The 14856-nt window shown below is 36.7% G+C and overlaps 1 protein-coding gene across 2 annotated transcripts in view; it reads left to right on the forward strand.

Annotated features, from left to right (window-relative positions):
• The first annotated feature begins 204 nt into the window (after positions 1-204).
• The window catches only part of LOC122296033 (probable cyclic nucleotide-gated ion channel 20, chloroplastic), a 43487-nt gene continuing 28835 nt past the window's right edge, over positions 205-14856 (forward strand). The window contains exons 1-4 of one of the 2 annotated variants that reach the window (XM_043105417.1): positions 205-705; positions 1688-1763; positions 3360-3879; positions 7960-8151. In XM_043105417.1, coding sequence (XP_042961351.1) covers positions 3376-3879; positions 7960-8151 — 696 coding nt within the window. In that variant the 5' untranslated portion in view covers positions 205-705; positions 1688-1763; positions 3360-3375. The remainder of the gene's footprint in view (positions 706-1687; positions 1764-3359; positions 3880-7959; positions 8152-14856) is intronic. The other variant, XM_043105416.1, reaches the window with a different exon arrangement.

Raw genomic sequence — 14856 nt, forward strand, 5'->3', positions numbered from 1 at the left:
AATATAATATGTGAAGGAGTTGAAGTTTATTAATTAGAATATAAATCCTCTTTAATTTCCTAATTTCATTTTCATTAGATAATTTAATTTATAAAAATAGATATATTATGTAATTTCTATAATATTTAATATTGTTTTAAAAATATTTTAAAAATAATCATAAATAAGGAACGTCTTACATGGGATGAGATTTATGACGGGAAAAGGGACAGGAAAGTTGGAAACTACTCTATTTGAAAATGGGAAGTTGAAGGAAAGAGAGTGCTGACAGCTGAGCAAGCGGTCGTTCCATGTTTGTTATGGGGGAGGTGGTAATCCCGCCAGCGCTCAGCGGAGATTTCATAGAGTTCCAAGCATAGGGCCAATCAGGCGAAGCCAATCATACCGTACCAATATATTTGCTTTTCCTCTGTCTTTCTTCCCAACCAAGTGGCTGACTTTTCAAAGTCTCGTAACTCCTTTTCTTCTTTTTGTTTTTTAGCCTTCTCTTTTATCTGCAGTCAGCGTCGCTCCTCTGTTCTGACTAGTTCAAACCTGTTAACACTCTCTGAAGAGATTCTCATAGCCAAATACTAGCATGGTTATCTCAAGTTTCTTCCTTTTCTTCAGTTGCTTTTTGTGAGGGGGGCACTGTCTCTATTGGCGGCAGGGTGCGTTGTTGATTCAGTTTGCAACTCACTCAATTTGGTACTCAGCTTCAAACAGGTGTGTAAAATTTGCAACCTTTTCTTTTGGTTTACGAGTTTGTATCGTTCGTTTTTTTTTTTTTTTTGTGAGTTAGCCATCCCACAAGTCATTTCCAATTCTTCCTTGGAACTTTTTGTTGTTTTGTTTCTTTTCTGGACGCAAAGTTACGGAATATGCTTTTCTGGGTATACATGGACGTGGATACACGATTCTACGAGAATCTAAATATATGGTGGCGCTCATTGGTTACTGTTTCCAAAGGAAACTTGGTGAACTTAATTAAAATTGGCAGTGGGAACTAAGCTAATGAAACTTGGTGGATAGTTTAACTAATGGGAAAGTCTCGTTGTAGAATTGTGAGAGGATCTTGATAAGTGGAAATAAAGACATGCATGTAGATTTTCTGGTGACACCAAATGCATATAAGAATAACGGTCAGATAAATGGAGGGGCACTATTAATACATATGGGGCGGGTCTGATGCGCCCTGCCTTGACGAGGTTCCACGTCATAAAAAAATGGGAGTGCTGTCAATACAAGCCTAAGCAGTCTGCACGGTGGATGATCACCTTATGTAGGATAATAATACTCAAGACTCAAGAAAGCTTCCCTGTAGGGAAGCTACAAAAAATAAGGAATTTAATGTGGGACACTAGTTTTTGTTAAATAGTTTTTCCTTCAATCTAATGTGCTTTTTGGTATTTTATGTTGGGCAATTCACGCTCCGGTCTGATTATGTATTAAGAATGGTCTCAATCTTATTCTTTCTGCCAAAGAGACGATAAGAAATGAATGATTATATCCTTCAGGAGTAATGGATAGAGTGACTATGTAAATTATCTAAATCTATTGTTATATCATGGTAAAGAGTGACTATGTAACTATCTAACTCTGTAATTATATAAAAGTATATTGTCCCAAGCTTGATTGCAATCATTGCCTCCCATATCTACGTAGAAATTGAACTACCTGAATTCCTACGCTTTTTTGTTCCTTTTAGAGGTGATGATTATGGCCAACTATCCTGCTGGTGTTTTCCTAGGCTTGCCCACATTTCTGCTTATCCAAGGCTTGAGGTAGGCTTTTATGGTTTCCTCCTGATGGTTCTACGGAATAGACTCTAGCTAAAGGATTCTAGTTCCATCACTTAATACTATTGTACTACGTGTCTCAATGATATATATTTTTTTATTGGTAAACAAGATTTTATTGATCATAAGAATAGGCAAGTTTCCAAGTACACGTGACACATACAAGAGTGTCGCCTATGCTTGATGTTCTAGGGATGAAAGAAATTCATGAATGCTCATGCCATTAAAATTGATTACAATTGACCAATGTAACAGTGTTAAAAAAGAAAGCTCTAAGCCCGTCCATTGATTTCCAAATACTCTTCCATGGAAATGGACTTGCATCATGCCTATTCATGGATTGCTAGAAGGAGCTGTTGGTGAAGTTCCCTTTCTTAGAAGGGTGCCAAGAAATCTTATCTTCAACTACCTCCATACAAAGAGTAATGCTAGGTACAAGCCCAAAATATACAAATCCTGTGTAGGCCCTTTGTTAAAAAGTGGGTCCCACTACAAGAGAAAATGTATTTTTTATACCTTTTAAAGGTAGGGTCCATTTTTTTACAAGGAGACTGCGCGGGGCTTGTCTATTTGGAGCTTGTACAAATCATTTGTCCCATACAAATAGACTATACTAGGTTATAGGACTTCAAGATGGCGCAATCTTCCCAATCTTGGGTGACTCTAAAGAATGTAACATGCCATTGGGGAGTGCCATTGGATAAATCTAGGACGTCTGCAATTGAGGCTTCCTTAATTCTTGCTATCCCATAGAATTCTGGATAAGCTTCCTTGAGTGCCCTCTTGCCATACCATATGTCATGCCAGAATTTAATTCTGGACCCATCACCCACCTCAAAGTGGGTATAAGGTATTTATCCCATCCTCTTCTTATGTGCTTCCAAAACCCCAGCTCATGTGGCCCACTCTCCTCGTTTGAGCCATCCTTGCTATGCTCTACCATACTTTGAATCTATGATGGTTCTCCACAAGGCCCCCATTCTAGTGGGGTATCTCCATAGCCATTCGCCCAACAAAGCCTTGTTAAAAATCTGCAAATTTTGGATACTCAGACCTCTTTCTGAAAGTGGGGAACATGCTATGGCCCGTTTTACCACATGAAATTTAAACTCATCATTTGTCCCCATGTAAGAAATCCCATTGAAGTTTCTCTATGCGATAAGCCACCTTGGTGGGTTGCAGAAATAATGATAGGAAGTAGGTCGACATGGGGTTGCAGAAATAATGATAGGAAGTAGGTCGACATGTTGGAGAGGGTACTTTAAACAAGTGTGACCCTGTCACCTTTGGATAAGTGCTTCCTCTTCTAACTATAAAATTGGGGAAATAATGATATTTTAAGATATCCTACTTGTTTATCATGATCGTTACTGAAATATTTTAAAGTATTGAGATATATTTTCAATATTTCAAACTATGATTGTTACTGACATTTGAGCTTTGGATATTTGACATGGTTCTCCATCTGCTTTCATTGTTTAAAGTTTTTAAGGTTTTATATAAATTTTCACTTTCAAATACTTATCAGTGCTAGCATGTTCATATATGCATTATGGATATTTAATTCATATTATTTTGCAGGTCTACTTAGTAAAATATGGCTAGTTTTGAAAAAGATGATGTACCTATGCTTTCAGACACAAATGGGCATTCATTGAATGATAATGCCGATTCTCAGTTTCGGGGATATAGGACAAGGAGTGCATCAATTTCAATTCCTATGAACTCAGTGGAGTCCTATGAAAGTGAAACTAATCTTGTGGGCCATACGGGTCCACTAAGGAGTGAAAGAAGAACTCCATTCATACAGATGAGTGGCCCATTGTATGTTAGCCGCAAACCTGAAACCCTCTTTTTGCCAAATCAAGGTGTAACAAGACACAAAACAGCAGAAACTTTGGCTGGAATGTTTCCTCCCTTAGAAGGGAAGGATCAAAATGATTGGCAGTTTGACAACTATGCTGGCAAAAATGAACATTTACTGAGGTCTGGGCAGTTGGGAATGTGCAACGATCCTTATTGCACAACTTGCCCAACACATCACAATTTCTTAGCAGCTCAACGAAAGAATACAAGGGCATCATTGGTATTTGATCCCAAGGTGCTTTTCTTTCTTAACCTAAAGAGTGTTCTTTTTCTATCCTAGGTGATTACTTCAATATTTCCACATGCCTGCATCATATCTAAAACTTTACTGTTGATAGTCACCTTGTCGCTTAGATTTCAAGTTTGATGTGCGTCTTTAAGATAATATGATTTCCTCCTAAAAAACTTGCCTATAAAAAGCTAGGATCTATAATGGAATTAATTTGTATAATTATTAATTATTTAATTAGTTACTTCCCTTGTCAGAAACTTCCCCTTTCTTGTTAGGGTTAGGATGCTATATATGGTTTCATACTGAAGTGCGAAGATTCACGAACTCCATCAAAGCAAAACCTATTTCATTGATAATACGATACCATTGCACTCTTCAACAGAAACTAGTATGCTATACTATTGTGCTATAAGCACTTATTAACGGACATCTTCTTGGTAAAAACTCCAGGTAGATACTCCATAGCCTGTAGAACGATCCTTGACAGTATTTGGATAGTTAAAAAATAATAAAAAAATTTGGATATTCTGTAAATATATGTATCATACTTATCAAAAATAAATTTATCATACCTTAAATAGTCATAAACGTATGTCATCTTTGAAAACATGTTAAAGAAACACAACTATAAATCTTGAATGCATATCATCAAAACATCATTTTCATTTATCTCTTGGGTGGCCCACCTAAAGTTACTCCCCATGTGAGGGTTGACAATCGCAAGGATTATGACTGCCTTCTCGTGGACATGCAAGGTCATGTAAGACATTGATATCACTCAATAAACTCTGGTGCACTTGAGTGAGCCAATCCCATGAACCATACAGGTTGGCTGACCAACCTTTAGTTCTAGTACCATTGCACCATTTAATATGGAAAAAAATTGAAAAAAGCATTTCATTCATTCCTATATAATCCTTCTTTCATTTAAATTTTTTCCCTGTATTAATGTTATATCCACATCACAAATGTAGAAGAAGTATGAAACAAAAACATTTGAATAAACTTGAGAGAACATAATACATCATATAAGGTAGGTAAAAAGGGGCTTATGAGGAAGGGCTAACAATTTATAGCATATAAATAACTTGAAATATTTTTTATAAAGCCATATCATTGAAAAGTTGAAACAACAGGGGTATGATCATATTTGCGTACTTTCAGTTTTCTAGAATGTAATTAGGTGTCTCATCTTGTATACTTCCTGTGTACATGGGCTCCGCCTAGTTTCATTCGTTTCAATAAAGTTTATTACTTATCAAAAAATGATCATATTTGTGTACTTAGCTAGGTATCTCTCAAGTATACTCCCTGTGTACTTGGGCTTTGCTCATTATTATGAATAAAACTTCTTGATTACTGATAACAAAAAATGATCATATTTGTGTACTTTGCTTTTAAACTTCAAGAACTCGACAACCTTCACTTAATAACCTAACAATAATACTCACACACTATCAACCTCCCATTAATGAATCCAACAACGTTTTCTTACTTTTCTCACATGTATGATGCAATGTAAGTTTGTCTTATGCTATGCTTTGTGTGCAAATCTGACCTCATTCAAACTTAGCTTTTCGTTAGTCTCTAGAACATGGTTTTGCGTTACTAATTCCAGTTTTGAAGCTTTTGAAACTCTGTCTGTTTGCAGCCTTTAAACAAAGTTGTGTCGGGTGGATGATTTACGTGGTAAATCCATCTTCTTTTCTTCTGGTTTTGAGGTCCCTTTTAATGCCTTTGTGAAGCAGGCTCTGAATTTATTTTCCTAGGTTTTTGGGGGCACTTATAGGTCCTTAAGCATATCTATTCTTGAACTAAAAAGATATTCTGCGAGGCCTTAATCATGTTTCTGTACAAACCATCAATGTATCAGCAAAGATTAGTACACTGTAATTTCCACAAGTATCCTAGGATTTCTGAATTTGAACATTGGAAAAACAACTATATGATGGATTACGCTGTGTTCACTAGGTTGCAAAATTTTACCTAAAAAAAAACCCTAAGAGAGCGAACTTTCTCGGTGACTCCATTGCTCTTGAAAGTTTGCAGTGCATATTAAGTGAAACATAATAAGATGCTTATCCATGGCTTATGCTACTGCCTGATGTTACTTTATGAGCAAATCATGCAACCTAGGTCCAAAACATGTTGATAATGCAAAACTCTATCCTAGAAATATTAGCAATATGCACACAGATCATAAAATCTTTGTTTTCTACCAATTCCCTCTTTTTTTCATATAACACTAAAGTGCACACCCCACTTCAAATATATTTAAACACTAATACATTATAAATTCAATCTTGTCAAGACTGTGTTGTTTTAAGGAGAAATTCGCCTATTCCTATACCTGTTCCTATTCCTATTCCTATTCCTAGGTGATTACTTAGAAAGCCAGATAGCACTCTTAAAGCATCTTTTTTCTACTAAAAACCTTAACTCAACATCGATACAATTAAGCTATAGAGTATGAGTGAGACAAGGTCCTTACCTATAGGAAAGTTTTGATCAAAACCCTAGGAAAGAACCACGAGTGGCCAAATATTGATTCCTTGAAGCAATCACACTGATTTGTGGGAAAGATTGAGTCTTTCCCTGGTGTTGATACTGAAACCATTCAAGAAAGATGAAAGAATCCATTAGTAGGTTGTTTAAGAACCATACTGGAAGCTTGAATGCATATACCGCTTCCATGTATTGGCAATCGCTGCTCTAGTCCAGTCTCTCTTGGAAGGACCATATTACTTCTTGTACAACAATCTAGTGGAGTGCTTGTCTTTACTTTTTATTTTTCCTTCTTTTCTCTCCCAAATTCAAAACTCTGATAATTTCTCCTCCAACCAGAACAAAAGATCCAATTGAGAATTTTGTACTACAATGATGTGGGAACCAAAGTGGCTTCATTTCTGTAAAGAACTGTATTGGACTTTACTTTTAGTCCAGCAGTCTTTTTTCTCTCTATTTCATTAGCCTTGAATTTTTCTTTGTTAGGATGGACCATACCCCCCATGTCCAACCTAGGGGAAAAAAGAAGGAAAAAAGGAAAAAATAAAAGATTTTCATATTCAAATGCATGAAAAATTAATTGTGGTGGTGGTCATTAATGTATTACAAATGGCCTGTAAATTAAGTGATGCTCTCCTAAATCTAATCCTATTTGGTAATATTCTCTTTTGAAATTATGTCGTTTTTCTGATGTTTGGTAATATTCTTGAACCTTTTTCTTTTCCTATTTTCTGAAAAATAAAAACAGTGATATAATTTTTTTGCATTTTTTGCTTTGCTCTGGGTTGAAAGCAAAAGGAATTTTCTGTAGATTTCTATGCTATGATAACAACCAAATGGAAGCCCAAGTCACATATGGGCTTATACTTCAAAAGGGTTTGTCAATGTTTCAATTGGAGTCCCTTAGAATCACTATAAACCACATAAGCTTCTCATTCTCAACTAATATAGATCCCATTTATCACCCTATAAATACTATGTGCAGAGTATTACAGCTGTTTATAAACAAATAGATAATTATATGAGGCTAGGATTAATGGTATCAGTAATAGTATTATTGGAATGGAAATAATATCTGTGATCATGTCGACAGGTGTAGTGATCACATTAGTGCTGTTGCAGTGGACAAATGGGAATGGTAGAGTTGGTGGTAATTTTGTTAACGAAACAAGCAGTAGTAATTGCTAGAAGAGCGGGACGTGGTGGTTACAGTCCTTTGTAATCAAGTTTCTGTAGGTTTCAATGGGGGTTGGGTTGTCGGTTATTATCAATTGGGGTTGTGCAGATTTCGGCGAAGTGAGTGGTCATACTGTTACTGCCTAGTAGTGTAGCTGTCAGAGGTGGAGGTGTTAGGTGTCATGTGGTCTTTGTAGTTGCTATCCAAACAGTTGTTATCTATCTTTCTATGAAAAGTTTGCTTGTGGTTGCACAACTTCATTGTATTGTACCATTACTTCCCTAAGACTTCGTCCTGTTCTGTGGTTGATTGCATGAGTTACATAGAATAATGACAAATACTTATCTTGGTAAGTATGTTATACAAATACTTCATATCTTATGCATTTTGTTTGTTTGCAGTTCCATAATGCTCTCTATGGGGATGCTAAAGGATGGGCTAGGAGATTTCTTTCTTTTCTCCAACAATATATTCCTGGTGTCATGAACCCTCATACTAAAGTCGTGCAACAATGGAACAAATTTTTTGTCATTTCCTGTTTGGTGGCAATTTTTGTGGACCCGTTATTTTTCTTCTTGCTGTCCACACTTGGGGTATGGTTCTCATCTTTTTTCGTTTTTTGGAACATCATATTTAAGCATAAAATTAGGGTCATTGCAAAGTTTTTAATCCTGATGGGTTGTGACTTGCTAAGGCTCTTATCATATGTTGTCTCAAAGTATTTAACTTGGATCAAACAAGGTTTATAATGGATACTTATTTGTTTCAGCGTTTTGGGATTAATCTAAATTATTATTAAGTACAATTATAGATTCCATATGATATTTTTAGAATTAAACAATTGGTAATATGCTTTGCGCCCAATCCTTTTGAATCTTTTCTCATTTTCTCTTTTAAGGTAAGATAAAAGGAGTTATTTTGATGAATTATTTACTAAAGTCCAATTAGGAATTGAGGGAGAACTTGGTAACTCCTCTGAGGATAAAAATCAGGATAGATTCATATGTTGTATACTATGGTTTAACAAATCCCAAATTGGTCCCTAGGGTCAAATTTTAAAAAAACTATTTCTGCTGTACGAAGCATATTCCAAAGTGATCCATTCCTCCAATCACTATTAATTTATTAACCGAAAATGCTAATGTGGCAAACTGTCAGATGGTTTGTAAAGGGTGACCACCTAAGTAACCCCACAGGTCAGACAGTCTGCTCCCTTTGCGCTGGCTGTGACCACCGCTGTCAGCTAGCATCGCAAAAGGGCTAGTGGGTTTGGCCAATCCCCTCCACCTCCTCCAACCAGTCCCTTGTGGTAATATTTTTTGATAAGTAATAAGTTATTTTATTGATATAAAGATAGGCATCGTATCGCCCCGATCTCAGAGGTTCGGAGAGTTAGCTCTTATAATCTGATAAGCACTTCCACAAACTTCTATCATATCTTTCATAACCAAAATATATTTGCAAAGACTCCAAAACCAAACATAACTTCTTCTAATATAATTAACTACACAAATCAATCCATCAACTCCTCAATACCATAATCCAAATAAAATAAAACAACTTCTCCACCTGTCTATATTAACATAATGAACTTAAATAATACATAAGTCTTCATAAACATCTGAATATACTAAAATCAAATTACTTAATAAATAAATCTTCCAACAACACTTGTACTCCAAGGTACTCAATCACAACCCTTAACTACTCTTGCCACATACTCCATTACTCCTCAGCTGTATCATCAAAGTCATCTGAAAAATGTTATGGTGATAAGGGGGTGAGCAATAAGTAAAGAAACTATATTAGTATGCAAACATGAGCATTTACAAAGTTTGGAATGCATAACAAAGCTTCTACTTTCAAAATGTAGAATTAGAAACAATTTGCTTTCCGAATGCATAAACAAACATATTGCAAAAATAACAGAGCGAAGTTTTCAGTAAAACTTTGTTATTCCAAAAATAAACCCGTTGGCATTTTGTAAACTGAAACATCCTCTTCATATTGCATCGGAGCATCCTATCGAGACAGATGCCATGTTTAACCCCCATGGTAGGGTTATAAACCACTATTATACCCGTGGTTGGGCCGTATACCATATTTCACCCCCCATGATAGGGTTATAAACCACCATTATACCCATGGCTGGGCTGTTTCCATGTTTTACCCCCGTGGTAGGGTTATAAACCACCATTATATCCATGGTCGGGCCGTATGCTACTATTATATCCATGGCGGGGTGATGGAGATGCAAGAAGGACTAACCACTTGCCACCTAGAGGTTGATCGAGTTGTTAGCAAATCCCTTGATTTTAGAGATGAGGCTTGTTGGCAAATTCCTTGATTTTAGAGGATGAGTCAAATTCCTTGATTGTAGGGAATGAGACAAATCCCTTGATTTTAGGGATGAGGCAAATTGGAGGAAGTGACCAAGTTGTTGCTTCTAAAAATTAGAGATTTTGCCAATTTGTTAATTAGTAGATTTATTTGATTAATTATAGGGATCGTTTCCCTTAGATTTAGGAGTTTGAATTATTTTGCATTGAGATCTAGATTGGGGGAAGGCTAGCTGAATCCTAGCTCTATTTCTTTTAGTTTTGCATTGTATTTTCATTATTTTATTTTTCAATAAAAGTTTAAACACTCCAACCAATAAAAGTTTAGCCCGAGTTAGTCTTGATTTTCATACTCCAACCAATTTGGATCTTGGTGTTGCCCCGAGGTAACCCTTGATTCATCCATCCAACGCAACCGTAAAAACCTAAGCGCGAGCAAGGCTTCCATTATTGGTGCTTTCATTGAGAGCTGTCCAACCCGTAGAGAGGAAGCCAAGGAGGAAGATCATGACCAATCAACAACTGATGTATAGGGAGTGGATTGAGAACATTGAAGCCACTTTGGAGGCACAACTAATCGCCACCAATGAACGGCTTGGAAGGATAGAGGAGGTGCTCCAGCAATTGGTGAACCAAAAGAGGGTACCTGAGAGTGGAAGTGGAAGGCGCCATAGAAGAAGGGCCGAGAGACACCATAGTCGCGAGCATTCCGTTGGGTCTAGAAGAAGCCAACACCATGAGAGGGTGGAGGTTTCGGATTCATCTAACAAAGATTCCTTAAGCCCTAATGAGGAATCAATTGAGGAAAGTGAAAGGGAATTATGAAGGCCAAGGGGGGATGGTGATGATCCGAGCACATGGATAAGTAGGGCCGAGCAATACTTCCAGCATAATGACATGGAGGGCCATGCTAAGGTGTCCTATGGCGCCTACTTCCTTGAGGGGGAGGCTAACTAATGGTGGAAATGGATGAGGAAGACCTATAGAACTCAAATGAGGGAATTTAAATGGCGGAAATTTGTCAAGGAGCTCTTGGGGAGGTTTGAACCAACCGAATATATGGACTACCATGAGACTCTCTCAAAGATCATGCAAACTGGATCTTTAAGGGATTATCAAAAGGAGTTCGAATACTTGTCTACAACGGTACACGGTTGGTCGGAAAAAGCCCTCATTGGAACTTTTATGGGAGGCTTGAAGAGTGAATTGGCGGTGGAGGTAAATTTTAAGAAGCCGAAAACCTTGATACAAGCCTTGGAGGTTGCATGGATTAAGGAGGATCAACTCTAAGATTTGAGGAAGAATAGCCGCTTTGAGGTAAGGAAACCACCCCCAATGATTTCTAAATTTGGTGCAAACAAAACTTTTAGCAAGGACTTTTCATCGGGAGGCCCTAGTGGAGGTGCATCAAATGGAGTCAAACCACTACCCGCGGGCATGAAGAGGCTATCATGGTAAGAGAGGCAACGACGAAGAGAAAATGGGCTTTGTTTAAATTGCAATGAGAGGTTCACAATGAGCCACAAATGCAAGGTGAAGCAAATTTTTCTCATTGAGATGGAGGCTGAGGAGGAGGAAGACTTAGGGGTGAAGAGCAAGGAGCAATTTCCGGAGCTTGACCTTGAGGACAAGGTCGGTCTTGAAGGGGGGAGGACTGATGGAGATGCAAGAAGGACCAACCACTTGCCAACTAGAGGTTGATCGAGTTGTTGGCAAATCTCTAATTTTGGAGATGGGGCTTGTTGGCAAATTTCTTGATTTTAGAGGATGAGTTAAATCCCTTGATTGTAGGGGATGAAGCAAATCCCTTGATTTTAGGGATGAGGCGGATTGGAGGAAGTGACCGAGTTGTTGCTTCTAAAAATTAGGGATTTTACCATTTGTTAATTACTAGATTTATTTCATTAATTTTAGGGATTTTTTTCCTTAGATTTAGGAGTTTGAATTATTTTGGATTGAGATCTAGATTGGGGGAGGGCTAGCCGAACTCTAGCTCTATTTGTTTCAGTTTTGCATTGTATTTTCATTATGCTATTTTTCAATAAAAGTTTAAACACTTGTTGCCGATAATTGAGTGCTAACCCGAGTTAGTTTTGATTTTCATACTCTAACCAATTCGGATCTTGGTGTTGCCCTGAGGTAACCCTTGATTCATCCATCCAATATGACCGTAAACACTTTAGCGCAAGCAAAGCTTCCATCACGGGGCCTTATGCCACTATTATACTAATGGCAGAGTCGTATGCCACTATTATACCCATGGCGGGGCTTTAGCAGAAACAGAACAGAAATATTAACGGAACCAGATCATAATCAGATACAGAAACAGAAACTCATGCCAAGGTTTTTCAACTTACACATTGTATCCTAACAAAATACTGAGTAGCTTTAGATCATTACATGTATTCAACAGTACAAAATCAAAGTATCTTCATCTTAACCACGACAAAACTTTAAAAATCTCATTTTCGCTCTTTTTACAAAGTTCAGAAACAATATGTAAAAATGTGCTCATGTTTGCACCATTCATGACAAAAGTACTTTCTCTTTCATATAGAGTTCATGAGTAGTGCCGAAACAAATAATTGAGGTTGTTTTTCACATTTCTTTTCAAAAATAAAACATGCATATTTTAAAAGTCAACCTCGTTTCATTTTCTTTTTATGCAAAGTCTAGTATAGAAACCCCGCTTACACTTTTGCAGTGCGTTAACTTAGTCTTGCGTCCGGCTTTTTATAGTATCACAACCTAATCAATAAACATTTCTCAAATCAATTAATAACCCAAACCCATATGCCACAAGCCTATTTTATTAAACCTCAAACAGCCTCTTATTAACCCAATATCCAACATAAAGTACAGCTAAGTAGTCACCTCTTCAAACCATCAACAGTTAAAACCCCGTACAGCCAAGTAATCTCCACCCAACATCTACCTATCAACTCGTGCAGCTTTTTTTTTTAATATTTATAAATACTTTACTCCACAATATTACACCAAAAACAGTCATGAAGTAGCTCAAACAACCAACAATTTTCACCCAGCCAGCAACAATACAAGAAAACAACTCCTTTATAGATCCTGCTATTTAAGCATAACCCAAATAAAAATTTCCAGCAAATTCCAGCCACACCAATTCCAAATCCATCCAACATCCCCACCAAAGTTTCATGTAATTCACTAATTTATTCAAGATTTCCAAAATAGCACAAAACTTCCACTCAATGTGTAAAACAGAAATTTCTAAGCTTGTAAAACAGAAATTTCTAAGCTTTATGGAATAATAGAGAGCAAGAACACTTACCTTGGTTCACTAGAGAAAACAGGAGAAAATGATGGCAACGAGAATATTTGCAACGATGAGGATGTCGTATGGCTATGCAAAAATTGGCAAAGATGAAAAAAAAAAGTAAAAAAAAATGAAATAAGAGGTGATTACACTTAAAATTGAAAACAAAAAAAAAAAAAATTCTGGTGGCTAGGAGAACACCAAGAAAAACAAAAAGAAGAAATTTCAGATTTAGAGAGAGAGGAAAAGAGAGGGTATGAGAAGCTTACCAGAGAGGGAAAAGATTAATTTGCAAGGCCCAAAATAGAAGAGGTGCATGGTGTGGAGGGGCAGAAATTTCCAGAATTTCGTATAAGAGAAGTCGAGGGTTTGCTACGGGTGAGGTAAACAAGAAGGAAGTTAACACCAGACAAATTTTGAGATGAGGTAATTGCTAAACGTAAAGGTGAGAGAAAGTCACTGGGGAGAAAATGGGGGGAGAGAAACTCGGGAGGAAGAAGAAAGAATCGGGGGAGGGAGAAAACTGAAATTGAAAAGGGAAAACAAAACACTTACCTACACGACGACTTATAGCCTTCAATGGCTGGACTCACTTCTGGTTCTGGCCTGGGCCGAGTATTACAGCATAGCCCAAGTACACTAGAAGTATACAAATGCATACACCTATTTAGGAACTAGAAACAGTTATAAGGAAATCATGGAAGCTGAGACCATTCAAATCTAAAGCAACGGCCCACAAAAACAGTCTTCCAGAAAAAACTCCGAAACTCTTTCAAGGAACGTTCATGATCCTCAAAATGTCTCTAGTTTCGTTCACTCCAAATACACCAAAAAATACATATAGGAGCCATCTTCCATACGGCTGTGATTTGTGGTGTCCCAGTGATCCCTTTCCAGCATGCTAAAAGTTCAGCCACCCTACCCGACATTACCCATGCGATTCCCATCTTGCTGAAAAAATAATTCCAGATATCTCTAGCAAACTTGCAATGTAAAAAGTAAATGATCCGCCGTTTCACCACTATTTAGCAACACCATAAAAAAGTTTTGATAATTTGAGTTTTTAATGTTCTGTTTTATTTTTTTTAGGTTTTAATGTTAAGTATTTTTATAATGATTGTGTTGTTTTGTTTTAAGTTTTTTAATAAAAAGTTTTTATTTTTTTCGTAATATTAATTCATTAAGCCTTTTGTTTAGTAATTATTTATCAAATTTAGTTGATTTTTGAATTTATTTATTTTAACTATTTAGAAGTTTTATTTTCAATTTGTTTTTAATTTTTTCGACATGGCATGTTGACTAGACATTTTTAAAATTTTTAAATGCGTACTGTACTTTAAGCATGTCTTCGCTGGGTTCGTCTTGACACTGCAAAGAAGTGTCATGTTAGTATTTTCATCAGTAAATTAATATGATTAGACAGAGGTTTACCTTGAAATGCAGTGCATAGCATGGGGATGAGTTTTTGAGAATTTATACCATGGACAAATTTGAGTTTGACAATACCCCAAGAACCAATGGAGGAACTTACCCTGGAATATTTAGATCCATTAAAAGAGTTTAAAAAAAAAAAAAAAAAACAGGATGAAAATAGGAAAAGCTGAATGACTTGGTGGAAGTTCAGATGGCATGTAGGCTTAAACAAGTTGAGCTGATATAAGCTTATACCT

Source organism: Carya illinoinensis, chromosome 15 (assembly GCF_018687715.1).
Source record: "Carya illinoinensis cultivar Pawnee chromosome 15, C.illinoinensisPawnee_v1, whole genome shotgun sequence".
NCBI classification, from domain to species: domain Eukaryota; kingdom Viridiplantae; phylum Streptophyta; class Magnoliopsida; order Fagales; family Juglandaceae; genus Carya; species Carya illinoinensis.